Source organism: Podarcis erhardii (assembly GCF_964252035.2).
Source record: "Podarcis erhardii genome assembly, chromosome: 14".
Classification (NCBI taxonomy): domain Eukaryota; kingdom Metazoa; phylum Chordata; class Lepidosauria; order Squamata; family Lacertidae; genus Podarcis; species Podarcis erhardii.
The window spans coordinates 14,798,563-14,814,564 of NC_138503.1; the positions used below are offsets into that span (position 1 = coordinate 14,798,563).

Here is a 16,002-nt window from a genome sequence, read left to right on the forward strand (position 1 = left end):
TCAAGGTGCTTCACAGAATAAAATCAAGATATAAAACCACAAAATACCTAATAAAAATAAAAACAGCAACCTAATTACCCCCGTCCCCCAAAACCCCACATTTTAAAAGGGCATAGGATGTAAATCAGATGTAACAAAGGCCAGGTTAAAGAGGAAGGTTTTTGCCTGGCACCTAAAGGTGTATAATGAAGGTGCCAGGCGAACTTCCCTGGGGAGAGTATTCCACAGACGGGGAGCCACTGCAGAAAAGGCCCCGTTCTCGTGTTGCCACCCTCTGAACCTCTCGAGGAGGTTAAAAAGAGAGAGAAAGAAAGAAAGAGGGTTTTATTATTATTATTATTACGACTACTACAGTGGTACCTCGGGTTAAGTACTTAATTCGTTCTGGAGGTCGATTCTTAACCTGAAACTGTTCTTAACCTGAGGTACCACTTTAGCTAATGGGGCCACCCGCTGCTGCCGCCGCACGATTTCTGTTCTCATCCTGAAGCAAAGTTCTTAACCCGAGGTACTATTTCTGGGTTAGCGGAGTCTGTAACCTGAAGTGTCTATAACCCGATGTATCACTGTACTACTAAACTTCCTTTATCCCTTTCAGAAAAGCATGACCAACAGGAAGATGAAATCTCCACTTTGCAAATGGAGACATACTATTCCAGAGAATCGATGAATGTAACAGTAATTTGCAAAGGTGGCAATGCCCTTTTCCACCCGCACATTGCTTTTACTTACTCAAGATGCCCTCTGAGCTTGCCGCCTCTTCATAATGAGCTATGTCACCCGCTGGTCCCACCGAGTAAATAATTAAAAGACTGTCCCCGAAGGCACAGCGAAGCAATTGAAAGATCTCCTGAGATCAAGGCATTCTTACCTATCAGCTCCCCTGTCATAAAGAGGAGATAGAGGATGGCTGCTAGAACCAGCCGCCTCTTCACCTTCTTCTGCTTCGAGAGTTCCCTTTGCTTGTTGCAATTGTTACAAGGTTCTGCGCCGGGTCCGTTCTGCGCGTTCCGCAGAGCAATGTCTCTGTCCAGCAAGGACTCGTCGTCGGAGTGGGGGCCCAGGTGGGCCCCGTTAGCCGAAGCGTCCGCCGCATCCTCCGAAACCACCACCCGCAGCTTGTTGAACCTGGGGAAGTCCTCCTCGCCAACTTCGTCCGAGAAGTCAAAGGCACTGCAGTCGTTCAGGAACAGAGGGTCATTGTTCTTCCTCAGCACAGACTTGAGGCTGTTCCAGATGCTGGAATGAGCCATGGTAAGGGTTGCCGGCCGGCACCACAGCCAGAGGCCGGCCCAATCGGCCCTTTTCTTCTCAGGCAACTTCCCCTCGCAGGCCAGAGGGCTTCATTTTGCTATTCACCCGGGTCATCTCTCACCTGGGTGGAGCCAGATGCGCCGAGTTCACCAAGAGATCAAAACTGCAACACGGGAAAAGAAGAGGGCGGTTTAGGAACTGAGGTAAACTTCTGCCCGTTGATATTGTGCCAAGACTGCAATAAGCTGCCCGGCCTGATGGGTTACAAAGTCTAAGGAGGTGTAGCCCAGTTTCCTCATACTCATCTCATGCCTCTCCCATCTGTCTAATCCCTTTAATTGTAAGCGCCTCGAGGCAGGGAACTGCTTCCATTAACAATTATGCAAAAAAAAGTCAAAACAAAATAAAAAAATTCCTTCCAGTAGCACCTTAAAGACCAACTAAGTTAGTTCTAGGTATGAGCTTTTGTGTGCATGCACACTTATTCATAAAAAAATTCCTTCCAGTAGCACCTTGAAGACCAACTAAGTTAGTTCTAGGTATGAGCTTTCGCGTGCACGCACACTTCTTCATAAAAAAATTCCTTCCAGTAGCACCTTGAAGACCAACTAAGTTAGTTCTAGGTATGAGCTTTCGTGTGCATGCACACTTCTTCAGTGTGCATGCACACGAAAGCTCATACCTAGAACTAACTTAGTTGGTCTTTAAGGTGCTACTGGAAGGAATTTTTTTATTTTGTTTTGACTATGGCAGACCAACACGGCTACCTATCTGTAGCAAAAAAAAGTGCCATGGATGTTGGTGGCACCCTGTGACTCATCAGATCAGGACGTTATAGGGAAGGAAATGTTTCTAAGAAGCAGCTGGGGAAAGGGTTCGAGGAGCACTGGTGACCTATTTATTATTATTACAGTGGTACCTCGGGTTACGTACTTAATACGTTCCGGAGGTCCGTACTTAACCTGAAACTGTTCTTAAAACCTGAAGCACCACTTTAGCTAATGGGGCCTCCTGCTGCCGCTGCGCCGCCAGAGCGCAATTTCTGTTCTCATTCTGAAGCAAAGTTCTTAACCTGAGGTAATATTTCTGGGTTAGCAGAGTCTGTAACCTGAAGCGTATGTAACCCGAGGTACCACTGTATTAATTTCATTTCTATACCATTTTGTATTTTAAAGAAAAATCTCAAAGCGCTTTACAGCGTATTAAAATATCAATGAAACAATCCAAAATCAAACATTTCTGAAGAAAGTCAAATATAAAGTATACAGTCAAAGCAACATAATCAACAGGATTATTACCCCCTCCCTCATCCACCCCCGGGGTCCCCCATAGAAAAGCAGAGAGTGGCGACCCTGCAACTGACAGAGGGAAGCGCAATCCCGATCCCTCCCTGCGCGGAACAAAAACAATAGCGCGCAGTGGCACAGCTGGCGTGCCCCGGGGACAATGGCATGTTTCCTACCGCCAGGGAAAACCGCAGCCGCTATCCCGATGCGGAGCGGGGACATCGCGGCACGTCTGCACAGGAACAGGGTCCCTAACAGCAGCGCGTAGGGACGCGCGGTCTACCTGCCCCCCCCCCCCCCCGTGGAGAAGACGCCCTGCGCTTTGCGCGCGATCCAGCGCTTCAGGATACGGCCCTCGAATCGGAGAGAATAGATTCCTGCGCTCTTCTCCCCCACCGGCAGCCAACTGAGCAGAGCCAGCTTGCAAGGAAGGGGATTAGCAAAAAAAGAGGGTGTAGGCTTCTGGGGAAGAATATGCATGCCTGAATATTCATCCAAGCAGCCTCGCCTCCCCCTGGAAAGGGAAGGTTTCTCCGCCGATCGCGCCATCCCCCCCCCCCCATTCACCTCCCAAAACAGGCGGAAAAAACCCAAAAACCAGCCAGTCCAGAGGCGCACAGCTTCCGAGAGGCCTTTGTAAAATCAATTTTTTGCTTTAGATTTCCCCATGGCGGATGTGTAAGCAGCTGTCCCAGCGTCCGGGTCCCGGGTGCTGCGCCCAGGTGCCCCCCTTGCCCCCCAGCAATTCGTCCCCGACCATTTTTTATTTGCCGTTTTCTTTGGGAGGCTGGCTGATCGGTTACAGAAAGGCGAGACGCGTTCTCACGATGCGGGTCCGGGGATCACGGAGTTACAGCAAGAAAAAAAAAAAAGAGAAAAAAGCGGGGGTTGCAATGCACACACACACACGCAAACGCACCGCTTTTCCGAGACGAAGAAAAGCCAGCTGCCGTTTCACGTGCCTGGATTCTCTTGACACCCATCTGAGCTCCGAATCTCAACCGCTGCAGCAACGGCGCCGAGGATTCGAAGGGGTTAAGCGTGCACATGGAGTCGGAGCGCGGGGCAGGCTGGGAATTGTAGGCAATTATAGAAGGGGAGTTGTTGCATGATCTCCTGCGCAATAAATAAGCCTTAAAGCAAATGCACGCATGCAGGTTGCTTTCCTGTCTGCATTCTGTTGTTTGTTTGTTTTTGTTTGTTTGTTTACTGTAACCCTGCAAGGGTTGTACAAGCTCATCTCCCCCAATTTTTCATCCTCACAATAACCCTAAGAGGTACGTCAAGCTGAGAGACTAGTGATACATCCCTGCATATTTTACATAAACTAAACCGTTCAGTAATCTATTGTTATACTCATCAAAACTTATTTACACTTGAAATTATCCTAATGCTACCAGCGTTTTTAAATGCACACAATTTTCACACATATATTCAGTTAACATTTTCCAGTCTTCTCTAAAGTATGTTCTTCTTGTTCTCTTATTCTATATCAGGCACGTCCAACTCCCAAGAGACTGTGATCTACTCACAGTATAAAAAAACTGCAAAATGTGCATACAGTGGTACCTCCGGTTAAGTACTTAATTCGTTCCGGAGGTCCGTTCTTAACCTGAAACTGTTCTTAACCTGAAGCACCACTTTAGCTAATGGGGCCTCCTGCTGCTGCCATGCCGCCACAGCACAATTTCTGTTCTCATCCTGAAGCAAAGTTCTTAACCTGAAGCACTATTTCTGGGTTAGCGGAGTCTGTAACCTGAAGCGTATGTAACCTGAGGTACCACTGTATTCCATCAATTTCAGTTTTCCATTGGGGGCTAACAAGACATGGGCCGCAGTAGTAAAGTAAAGGTAAAGGGGACCCCATAGCATACATAAAAAGTCTTTTTTGACAACTGGAAATTTCCCTCTGAATTATCCCCAACCAGAAGACTCTGGGTTTTTTTTGGAAATGTGCTTTTAAACATCTATATACTTTACTCTCACTGAAATCAATGGGGTTTGGAAGTAAATCTTGCCTTATATTAATTATAGTTCTTACAAGATGCGTCAATTGGCATTCTGCACTGACTGTACAACTTGCTAGACCATCACCAAGAAACCACGGTTGTGCTCCATGCTGCTTCTCATGAAATGTTTAACAAAACTGTTAATAATTTCTCATGAGAAGCAAGGACACTACCCTACGCAAACGGAAAATGTGCTGTTCTTTGTAGAGCACAAAAAAGTCACATTGTACATAACCAGCAGCTTTATCTTTCAACCACAAAAACTAGAATAGCAAAATGCTTGCAGTGGTCATTTGGTCATTAGCAGAAGTGCAAATTTTACAATGCTTTTAAGAAGATTGGACAAAGCAATACTCTGCAATGAAAAAGTGCTGACATAACAGTACAAAATCCTCGCCGTAGATACCTTTTAAATTGCTCACAGCGTGATTAACAGCAGTCATTCTGGCTTGCATCTGGATTCTTTGCTTTGCTAAATGCTGTGGCTTCCTGGGCTTAGCAAAGTGTTACCACCTTCTTATGGGCAGACATTCTGCACCTTCAAGAGCTATATGTTAGGCAGAAAATGAACAGGTGATGCCTGTTTATATCTCGCCTTTCCTGCAGAACTCAAAACAGTAAACAAGCTCTCCAAGCTTGGCATTGAACAAATCCGCTTATATTCAAACAAGTTTGTTGCTTCCCTTCCCTTTTCATCCCATCCTTATGCTAAAGGGAAAAAGGGGCTCCTGTATCTTTTAAAGTTGTGCAGAAGATTATTAACAGCTTTAGGTAGGTGGAGAAAAGCTGCAGCTGCAGCTGCAGCTAGTGTAAAATCTAGGAGCCAAATTAATAGCTAGGGTCAGAGCATCACCTTGTAGCACACCTGTTCTGGCCCAACTGCTCTGACAGCTTATACATTTCTGAGCACAATTCAAGAAGTTCTGGTTTTAATTCACAAAGACTTATGTGTGAGTGTCAGGAGGTGGTTGGAGGATGGATGGCAGCTAACAGATTGAGGTTGAATCCTGACAAGACAGAAGTACTGTTTTGGGGGGACTGGGCGAGCAAGTGGGGGGGCATCCCTGGTCCTGAATGGGGTAACTGTGCCCCTCAAGGACCAGGTGCGCAGCCTGGGAGTCATTTTGTACTCACAGCTGTCCATGGAGGCACAGGTCAAATCTGTATCCAGGGCAGCTGTCTACCAGATCCATCTGGTACGCAGGCTGAGACCCTACCTGCTCACAGACTGTCTTGCCAGAGTGGTGCATGCTCTAGTTAAATCTCCCACTTGGACTTCTGCAATGCTCTCTACCTGGGGCTAGCTTTGAAGGTGACCCAGAAACTACAACTAATCCAGAATGCGGCAGCCAGGCTGGTGACTGGGAGCGGCCACCGAGACCATATAACAATCTTACCCAAGCCGGTAAGGTCAAAGGGAAGGAGCTAGACAAAGAATGATCCAAGAAGTCCTCAACGGCAGAACAGGCAGATGATAACAAGCAGTATGTTACAACGGCTGTGAAGGCAGATGAAAGCTGCAGCAGATAGGATCTATCAGTTCGTCGTGACTACTCATGCCATCAGAACAGAGCCCTACTGTAAAGACTGTACGTTGATCAGCGTGCACTGATCTACACACATAAAACAAATTCACGCACAGGAGTCTTTCAAAAACCCAGTCCAAATCCCAAAAGTCCAATGGAGATCGGCAAATGATAACAGGGACGGGACCGTGAAATCTGGAAGCCCCTAGTCATGAACCAGCACATGGGTGGTGGATACAGATTCAGTCGTTCTGACTCAAGGAACGAGGAAGTTGAGCAGCTCGGCAGCTGTATCCATGACTGAGCAGCCCTTTTTAGGATCCACTCTGCTCACCCCAAAAAGTGGGAGGGGCTAGAAAAGGTGCCCTAAACATAGTCTGCCTCCCTTTTCCCCTGACTGGATTACCGCGCCCAGTGGGGTCACCACCTGGCAGTCGTAAAAGACAATTGAACTTTGGAACATGGAATATAAGACACTCGAACTCAGAACGCACTTTATTGAAGTTCCCAATGTGCCCATTGGTGCAAAAAGGCTGGTGACCCCAAATCTGGCCCACCTCTAACTGTGGAAGTGGCTCTGCACAATGTCCATCAGAGACTTTTCATGCAAACTGTTATCTTATCCTTTTAACTGATAATATTAGGGATCGAGCCTGGAATCTTCTGCATGGAACGTATGTATTCTATCTCTGAGCTTGGTCCACCGTCCAAATACTCCAAAACAAAACCATGTTGAAACCTAAAAGAGAAAGAAGATGTGAAATGTTCTTTTTCCTTTTTGATAGCCACTAATAGGTACTAATAATCAAATTTAATTCTGTCCCAGATCAAATGTAGCACTATTGTGCTTACCTGTACTTTTTATTATTTTCTATTACTTTCTATTAAGTTCATATTCCTTCCTAGCAAGGCTGTGATCCTATGCCTAATATATAGCCCAGTCTTTATACATGTTTAGTTGAGTAATCACATCTAATCCAATGAGCATTACTCCCAAGTAGAGCAAAGCAACTGGGAAGTAAGTCCTGCTGAACTAAGTGGAACCAATTTCCAAGTAAACATGCACAGGATTTGGCTGCTAACTTTGTAAATTTAAGAGCAGCAAAAGAAAAAAAAAATGTTTTGGAAATGTTTTAATTTGTTTTAATTAAGGTTTAACATTCCTGGTTTACTTCATTTTGATTTCTATTTTTGCTGAATTAACACTGACCTCCTCCACCCTCTGGACAACACATTCTTAAATTTCTGAAGGTTGTGAAACGGTCTGTTTTTAGCTGTTTGAAAGGTTGCACGTTTCACTTATTAACTTACTCAATTTCTGCATTCCATGGAGGAAAGGCAAGAAAATATTTGACACTAATTCACAATATACAGAAGTGTGGTAAACAGATTAATATGCAGATTAGTGTAATTGATTCCAATCCAAAACCATTCAATGTCAGGAGAGGGTGGGGCTTTGTTTAAATACATAATCATCATCACCATTCTTATTATTTACATTATTTAAAGCTTGCTCTTCATTAAACATTTTCAATCCTAGAGCAAGGGATATGGGTGCTTCTGTTTTTGTCAGGCTACTAACTCTTTCTGAGGAAATATGGGATTACCAGCTTTTGGAGCAATCATTGAAGCCTATTGGAGTCAACTAATGCACAGTCAGGGGATAATGTTTATACTTTGAATAACTTGCCTTGCTGGTTTGTGCATATTAGGCTGCTCTTTGGATTATGGTTTAAAATGATGAAGGGCAACCCCTTATAACAGATAAATCAATTAAAATTCAGGATAAACCAGTTTATCCTGCAGCTGTGCCCAGGAAGGTGATTCTCCCACTAGTAACAGCAAGCAGAAAGCCCCCAAAGGGTTTCAAGGTTTGTCACCCAAAAAGCTTTGGATCAGCTTCATACAAAGCTCCGCAAATCCCCTAAGGGACCCTAAAATTGGCATAGTGAAAAATTGCATAGCAACATTCGCCATACCTACTGCCTTAGAGCTGTCATGTTGCTCTTTCTCCCTGACATAATTTAGGATTGCTCTGAAAAAACTGGATGGCAGTTTTGAGGAAATGTGATCAGAAGTCAACTTCTCAGGAAGTGACATAACTTATGGAAATAATGGATAATTTTAAACTAGATATTATTCAATATGCAGTTAATACAGAGATGTAGAGGACCCATGTTGGGGTGGAGGGAAGTCTCAATACTTCATTATACGACTGTACTTCATTTCAAACACTTTAGGATTGCTTTTGTGTATATTCTGGATGGAGAAGGATAAACGTGATGTATTTTGAAAAACCAGTAAAGATTAAACTTGGAGCAAAAGTCAACTGCTCATGGTCCCCTTTAGAGTTACCTTGAATAGTTATCTTTTTAATTGGCAGCTTCTGCTTTTATTGTGAGGTGGCTCCTAGTTTGCCCCATAAAATTTATCTGTGGCTATTTCCACACACACACCCCAGCTATATACTCTGGTCGCCTGGTTTTGTTTTGTTGCCTTCTTCTCTACTTGTGGAATACTATGGTGCTGTTTGTTTTATCTTTTTCTCTCTTTCATTTACGTCTCACCATGTTTAGCGCAATAATAATAATAATAATAATAATAATAATAATAATAATATAATTATTATAATTATAATATATTATTATATATTATAATATAATATATAATATATATTATTATATATTATTATTATTATTATTATTACTACTACTACTACTATTTATTTGTACCCCGCCCATCTGGCTGGGTCTCCCCTGTCACTCTGGGCGGCTTCCAGCAAAAATTAAAAATACATTAAAATTATGTACTTTCTGAACTTTCAATAAAGATGTTTTTTTTAAAAAAAAAAACAACAACATTGCTGTTCGCCTCTAACCTTTTCTTTTCTTATCTCTATGGTTCTCAGGCGCCCGTCTTCCTTCCTACGTCGAGGCTGGCTGCCTTTTTGACCGGAAGGCCTACTTCAACTTCTGCCTTTGGCGGGGCCTGGCGTTGCCTTGGCTTCCCCTCGAAAATAAGTATCTAGTCTGTCTGTTTCGCGAGGGAGGAAGCGATGAGTCTGGCGGACCCGCTGGACGTGAAGGCGGCTCTGCAGGCCCGAAACGACCCTGCTTTGGGTATGTTGGCTTCGGCGGCAGGGGCTGCCGTTGCGGGGGGTCGGGCTAGATGACCGCCGGAGGTCCCCTCGCGGGGCCCTCAAAGTCTGGACGGATTTGATCGTCTCGCTCTTGATCCGTTGGGGAAGAGATCTAGTCCGCTCACAGGTCACAGAGCTGCGGGTCGTGCGGCAGGAGCCGTCCAGGACCGCAGCAAAAAACGGCTCGCTTCCATCAAACGTCGTGAAATGTATATTAAGCCCGTAATAAAATACCACGGGGTTGCATCCTGCTCGGAGTAGACCTATTGAAAACTGTGGGACATGGCTGGGAAATCCAGCCAGAAGGGCGGGGTATAAATAATGAAATGATGATGATTATTATTAGCCAGATGAGCGGGTATAAATATCATCATCATCATCAATAATTGTATTTTATTATTGGTTAACTCGGGTCTAATTAATTTTGCCATCAATTTTGATTTTAATTAATTTTTACAATGTTTTTATAATGTTGCACTGTTTTAGTGTTGTTAGCCGCCCTGAGCCCGGCTTCGGCTGGGGAGGGCAGGATATAAATAAAATTTATTATTATTATTATTATTATTATTATTATTATTATTATTATTATTATTATTTAATCTTGACAGGTCTGTGCTTCAGTATAACTGTTTGTTGGGATGCAGCTGCTCAGTTCTTGAAAGATGCCACCGGGTTTTCTGGGTTTTGTTCCAAAGGATGTGTTTGTTTGTTTGTTGCATTGCAATGACATCTTTTAGATATGGCAAAAGAATAAGAGAACTGCTAGAAAGCTAGTGGAAAACTCCATGTGTCGAGTCCTTATTGCTTCACTTCAGTGTGACATGGGGTTTTTTATGTCCATGTTTCCATGTACTCAACTACTCAAATTAGGAAAAGAGCAAAAAAATGAGTCTGCTCTAACCAAGGCCAATTGGGTTTAATAACAACAACAACAACAATAATAATTTTATTGTTTATACCCCGCCCATCTGGCTGGATATCCCCAGCCACTCCGGGCAGCTCCCAACAGAATATTAAAAACCTGACAAAATATCAAACATTAAAAATTTCGCAAACAGGGCTGCTGTCAGATAGTTGTTTATTTCCTTGACATCCACAGGGCAGGCGCCACCACCGAGAAGGCCCTCTACCTGGTTCCCTGTAACCTCACTTACCGCAGGGAGGGAACCGCCAGAAGGCCCTCAGAGCTGGACTTCAGTGTCCGGGCTGAACGATGGGGGTGGAGATGCTTGAGGGCCAAAATGGGTTACCCAACTTGGTTGCAGATAATAAAAAGCATGCTTTAAAAGGTTCCGTTTACCTTTGTTTGTTTTGTAAAAGTGTATGTGCCTCTTGATTGGTTTGGTTTGGTTTGGTTTGGTTTGGTTTGGTTTGTTTGTTTTTAAGACTCAAAAGCAGTTTACAAAAGGTGAAACAATAAAATAAAAGTCACAACCGTACTTTAGCAAGCGGCAAAAAGAGTACGGTGCGGCTTCACTGGAAAACTGCCAAAAATTGAAGAGATGGGTGGGTGAATTTGCAGGCTGAAGATTAAGAGGTGAGCTTTCTCACCTTGGATAAACGTGGAAAATAAGGCGGCCTTTATTTATGTTCAGATCACCCATTAATGTTCTCTGGGTGACCCACAGCATAAAATAATTTTTGCAGGGATCTTACATTACTCCGCTCTTTAGTGTTTAGGGTTCTTAAGTGCTTGTTATTTGGTTGTATTTTGTATGCTTATTCATTGGGGTTTTTAATTTTGTATTTACATAATTAATATTTGTGTGCACACATATACACATTTGATAAAAATGTATGACATCTGTTACAGATTCTAACGATAATTCTCCCGATGAAGGATTAATAGAAGACTTCACTGTTATAGACAAGAAAGCTGTGGAGCAGCTAACAGAAGGGCTGATTTCACATTATTTACCTGATCTACAACGATCAAAACTATCCTTAAAAGAGCTAACGTATGTAAACAATCAAAATGCATTTGCTCTTCACTAAATTCTGTAATTGAATACATGATTTTATTGTGAAATATGTGTAAACTATTGCATTCTTCTTTCAGACAGAACCAAGAAGTACTACTAGAAACTCTGCAGCAAGAAATCTCAAAGTTTAAAGAATGTAATTCTGTCCTTGATATCAACGTGCTGGTAAGTGTGTTCTGTCAGATAACTTTTTCCTCAGTTTTAAAGGTCGTGTTTGTACAAAAATGGAATCTTATATTTTGAGAAAATCTATGCTACGTGGGGAAACCTAAACACAGGATATAAAATAAAAGCAATAATCAATGCACTGTACTATAAAATAAATAAAACAGCACTTTAGATGATAAAAATTAAAATTAAAAATTTTTCTTACCTGCACTGATGAGTGTCATTGTTTGGATGAGGGGCTTTTATCCATTTCCGCAGTCACACAGTCATTCAGTAGCTGAATAATTCACGCACAGTTTCCACACAGTCACAAAAACAAATGAACCAAAAAAGCCTCAAAAACAAAAATGCAAAATAAATAGCAAAAAAAAGGTGCCAAACTTAGCCCGTTCCAGAAGTCTGTTTGACTTCCAAAATGTTGGAAAACCAATGCGCAGCTTCTGATTGGTGCAGGCGCCCCGGAAACAATAGCCAACAGCCGCATCGGATGTTCGGCTTCCGAAAAACGTTCAAGAACCTGAACACTTACTTCCGGGGTTTTGGCGGTTGGGAACTGAGGTACCACTGTACTCCCCATCACACACTGTGAGACTTACTTTTGAGCAAACATACGTAAATGAGAGTGCGGGTCAGTCTTGTTTGCTTGATCTTAGGCAGAGTTAGTCATACCTAAGACTACTGAAATCAACTCTGCATAGAATCCAGGGAATGCAGTGCTTGGGTCATGATAAGTGTGACTTGGAAAGGTTTTTGAGGTTGGCACCTGGGTTGCAGTAAGATATTTCAATATACTTAAAACAGTGGTTTAAGTGAACATTGCATGGGCTTCAGGAGTAGCTCTTGATGCGGTACGACCTTTTAAAATAGATGGAAAAATACAAGCTCCCATTTTTAGCACATTCTAGCATCGTACATCCCAATCATGCAGGAGTTGAAAGTAACTCTCACTGAGACAGTGGAATTTTAATTTCCAAGCGCGTACGCGTTGTATCACAACTTTTCACTTATTTCAGTAACTTCAGGCAGTGAGTTGCTGATGTTGAAGTTATATGTTCTACTGAATTCTTGCTTTTTTGTTGTCGCTCTCTCAAGTTTTCAGAAGCAAAGTACTATCACAACAAGTTGGTAAACATTAGGAAAGAGATGCTACTGCTGCATGAGAAAACATCAAAGTTGAAAGTGAGTTTTGTTTCACTTTGACTAACGAAGGTTAAAGAGTACTGCTTATTTCTTTGTTCTTCGAGGTCTTGCAGATCAAATTTGATCTTCATGCTCTGCTTTTGCTTTATATTTTCATTGGGAACTAGCATTTTATTAATTTTCCAGTTTTTGAAGTAGTTATCTTTCTGATGAAAGGTTTGTGTACAGCAGAATCCCTAGTACCATTAATGCTACCATGAGGAGAATTCATCAGGCTACCGAAGAGTAGTAACCGTAGTATTATGATATTGCAATCTTGTTAGTATGTTTGGGCTGCAATCATCTATACTTAGTGAGACTTACTTCTTAATATACATAATATCCAATTGTACATCTCAGATTTAGGTCTCTAATGAATGAAGGTGACAGTCCTATGCTTGCTTACCAGCAAGCAAGCACCACTTAACAAAACAGAACTTCCCTACAAGTAAGCATACATGGGCTGTATTAAAATTAACTATAGATTCTACCTAATGATGAATTTATCTTTTATTCATACATAAGCTAAATATTCAGTCTATATATTGGCTACTCATAAGAGTAGTTTCAATTGCTGTACAGGTATGAGTGTATGTAAATATGAATACAGAATCTATTAACAGGTTTTTTAATAGAATTATTTGAATTGTTTGTGTGTGTTGCACGTAATTTTTCCTTAGACCAACAGCACTCCCTGTAATAGCAAATTCAGGTAGTGAGGACTGGTAGAAAAAGAATAAAAGCAAGGCTGCTGGAAAATAAAAAGAAGGTACTGTCATTCCTTGGATCTCGAACGAACGCCTTGGCTCCTGAACAAATCGGCTCCCAAACAATCAAAACCCGGAAGTGAGTGTTCCAGTTTTCAAACGATTTTCGGAAGCCGAATGTCCGGCGCGGCTTCCAGTTGGCTGCAGGAGCTTCCTGTAGCCAATCAGAAGCCGTGCTTTGGTTTCCAAACGTTTTGGAAGTCAAACAGACTTCTGGAACAGATTCTGTTCGACTTACAAGGTATGACTGTATTGTCATCGGCCTCTTTGGGAGGGACCTGTGAGGTTGCGGAGGGACTAAGTATCAACTTAGGGAGCATTCCACACACCCCTATAAAAAGCCTGATGTTGTCTGGGCACACTGAATAGCCATGGAATCCAGTATTGAGTGTCAGTTGGAAAAGCAATTGGGGAAAATGTGTGAGTGGGGCAGAGAACAGGATACTATGCTTAGAGGGCATGGCTGGCTAAAATCCTGAACAGGAGCAGTTTTGTTAGGTCTGATCCACTGTGACATTATGTTGCAAATCCCACTTGGTGGTTTTTTGGGGGTGGGTGGAGTTCTCTGAAAAACCTCAGGAGAAATAACAACGGGATATCATTGCCGCTGTGCTGTCAAATCTAATTCTACAGCTTCAGGAAAGTAACATTCTTTTCTGGCTTTTCGTTTCAGAGAAGAGCTCTCAAGCTCCAGCAAAAGAGGCAGAAAGAAGAACTGGAACGAGAGCAGCAACGGGAAAAAGAGCTCGAAAGAGAGAAACAGTTAACCGCCAAACCAGCTAAAAGAACATGAAAGCCGAACATGTATTGGCTTGTCGAACTAATTACACTATTCTCTGGACTTGGTGGGGAGGCCCATGTCGCACCTCATGAACCTGATGTTCTTCCTTGCCAAGAAGTCTATTAGTTCAGTATTAGCGTTTCCAGGTTGTTTTTTCCTAATCAGGAAAGCAGGAACAGGGAGCTTACCAGCAGCTCAAGATGCCTTTTCGATTAACACTATACAGATTAACGTTGCTGCGTCAGCCTTTTTCTTACTTCCCACAAATAGAATATTGCATTCTTTAACAACATCTTAGATGTCTTAGGTTGGTGCATCCTTGTCCCATGTACGAATGTTTTGTTGATAGCTGACCTCTACCTCATTAACTATAGGCTTAATCTTTAAGTCTGGTTTACAATTCTTGGCTCGTTGATTCTCCCTTTCCTGTTGCTGTGTACAAAATAAGCAGGGCAGCCGTAGACCGACTTGGAATGAGAAGCCCGCATGACAACCTTGTCCGTTTTATTTCAGCTCCGAGAACAATAGGCACTGCTGGCGAAGTGAGGCTTTTAGATTCAATTATGTCGTCTTCCGATCATGTCAGAATTAAAGTGTGTCTGTAAAAACCCATCAAACGAGTGCTCTTGCATAACACTGATTTCAGTGGTGACAGTAGTAAAGTTTACGTGGCAAAACTCTACAATTCTTGACTACAATTCCCATAAGCCCTAATCAGCACAACACAAACAACAGTCAGGGATGGTGGGAGTTCTGGTCTAGCAGCATATCGAGGGCCAAAAGTTCCCCATCCCTTCCATATTTAAACTCCCATGTTTAGAGGGTTGGAGGGTTAGGGCAGGCATCCCCAACCTTCGGCCCTCCAGATGTTTTGGACTACAATTCCCATCATCCCTGACCACTGGTCCCGCTAGCTAGGAATCATGGGAGTTGTAGGCGAAAACATCTGGAGGATGCCTGGGTTAGGGTGATGGTTGGAGAACTAGGGGTGGGGTTAAGGGTGAGGGAGGGGGCTAGAGGGTTAGAAAGGATTAGAGAAATCTATGGAGCCCCTTGAAAGTTCTTGCAGATTATAACCATTGGTTCCAGCTTTCCTAGTGGTGCTCCGTAGCAAGTGGTTTTAGAATTGTGGTTCAATATGCATTGCAATGACATCTTCTAGATATGGCAAAAGAATAGGATGACATCTGAACCACTAGAAAGTTAGTGGAAAACTCCCTGTGTCGAGTCCTTATTGCATCACTTTAGTTTCACACATATATATATTTATGTCCATGTTTCTATGCCCTCAACTACTCAAATTATGGAAAGAGCAAAAAATGACTCTGCTTAACTAAGGCCAATTGGATTTCAAACAATCTTGGGGGCCAAAGTGGGTTACCCGACTTGGTTGCAGATAATAAAAAGTATACTTTAAAAATGAATTTAATTGCGTACTTCTCAGTGGGGAAAAATACCTGATAGATGCTGTGGTTTCCACTTATTTCTAAAAGATATATATATATATATATTCTAAAGTCCAGGTGGGTTTTATTGTTTTTGTTTTGGGACAGAGTATCTCCTGTTAAAACACCTTATTTGTAATCAAATGTAAATGAAATTAGATTGCAGATATATATATAGAGAGAGCTTAATTAATTCCAATAAAATGGAAAAAAAATAAAGACACAATGTGAACAAAATAAAGAAACAATTCAACCAACTCCAGTATATCAAATTTCTTTGTCTTTAACTTTTTTTTAAAAAAATTGTTTATTATTATGAGAGTGTGTTCCATCTTTTTTTTTTCTGTAAGAGCAAACAAGCGAACTTTCATCAAACTTGTGAAATGATGCATTTTCAAACATTCTGAAAGGAAATGCAGGAACTTGTGCTAGAGTTATCACAGGCTCAGTGGTTTACTACACCTAT

At 42.4% G+C, this 16,002-nt stretch overlaps 2 protein-coding genes across 5 annotated transcripts in view; one reads left to right on the top strand and one right to left on the bottom strand.

Moving 5' to 3' along the window:
- The window catches only part of SLC30A4 (solute carrier family 30 member 4), a 35,250-nt gene extending 31,675 nt beyond the window's left edge, over positions 1 to 3,575 (bottom strand). Inside the window, exons 1-2 of one of the 4 annotated variants that reach the window (XM_081839143.1) lie at positions 3,460 to 3,571; positions 872 to 1,417 (exon numbers count right to left, since the gene is read on the bottom strand). In XM_081839143.1, coding sequence (XP_081695269.1) covers positions 872 to 1,253 — 382 coding nt within the window. In that variant the 5' untranslated portion in view covers positions 1,254 to 1,417; positions 3,460 to 3,571. Of the gene's footprint in view, positions 1 to 871; positions 1,418 to 2,716; positions 3,238 to 3,297; positions 3,411 to 3,459 lie in introns of those variants that run through there. The other 3 variants (XM_081839144.1, XM_081839145.1, XM_081839146.1) reach the window with 3 other exon arrangements.
- Positions 3,576 to 9,020: 5,445 nt separating this feature from the next.
- Positions 9,021 to 14,708, top strand: BLOC1S6 (biogenesis of lysosomal organelles complex 1 subunit 6). Its single transcript, XM_081839373.1, has 5 exons — positions 9,021 to 9,194; positions 11,028 to 11,172; positions 11,274 to 11,361; positions 12,457 to 12,543; positions 13,984 to 14,708. The coding sequence occupies exons 1-5, from the start codon at positions 9,131 to 9,133 to the stop codon at positions 14,101 to 14,103; spliced, it is 504 nt and encodes a 167-aa protein (XP_081695499.1). The 5' UTR covers positions 9,021 to 9,130; the 3' UTR covers positions 14,104 to 14,708.
- Positions 14,709 to 16,002: the final 1,294 nt, after the last annotated feature.

What these genes read in the sequence shown, in the direction of transcription:
- BLOC1S6 (XM_081839373.1), top strand. Translation starts at nt 9,131, where the DNA reads ATGAGTCTGGCGGACCCGCTGGACGTGAAGGCGGCTCTGCAGGCCCGA. An exon ending in TCCTTGATATCAACGTGCTG is followed by an intron (nt 11,362 to 12,456) that starts GTAAGTGTGTTC and finishes CGCTCTCTCAAG; the next exon opens with TTTTCAGAAGCAAAGTACTA. An exon ending in AGAAAACATCAAAGTTGAAA is followed by an intron (nt 12,544 to 13,983) that starts GTGAGTTTTGTT and finishes TTTTCGTTTCAG; the next exon opens with AGAAGAGCTCTCAAGCTCCA.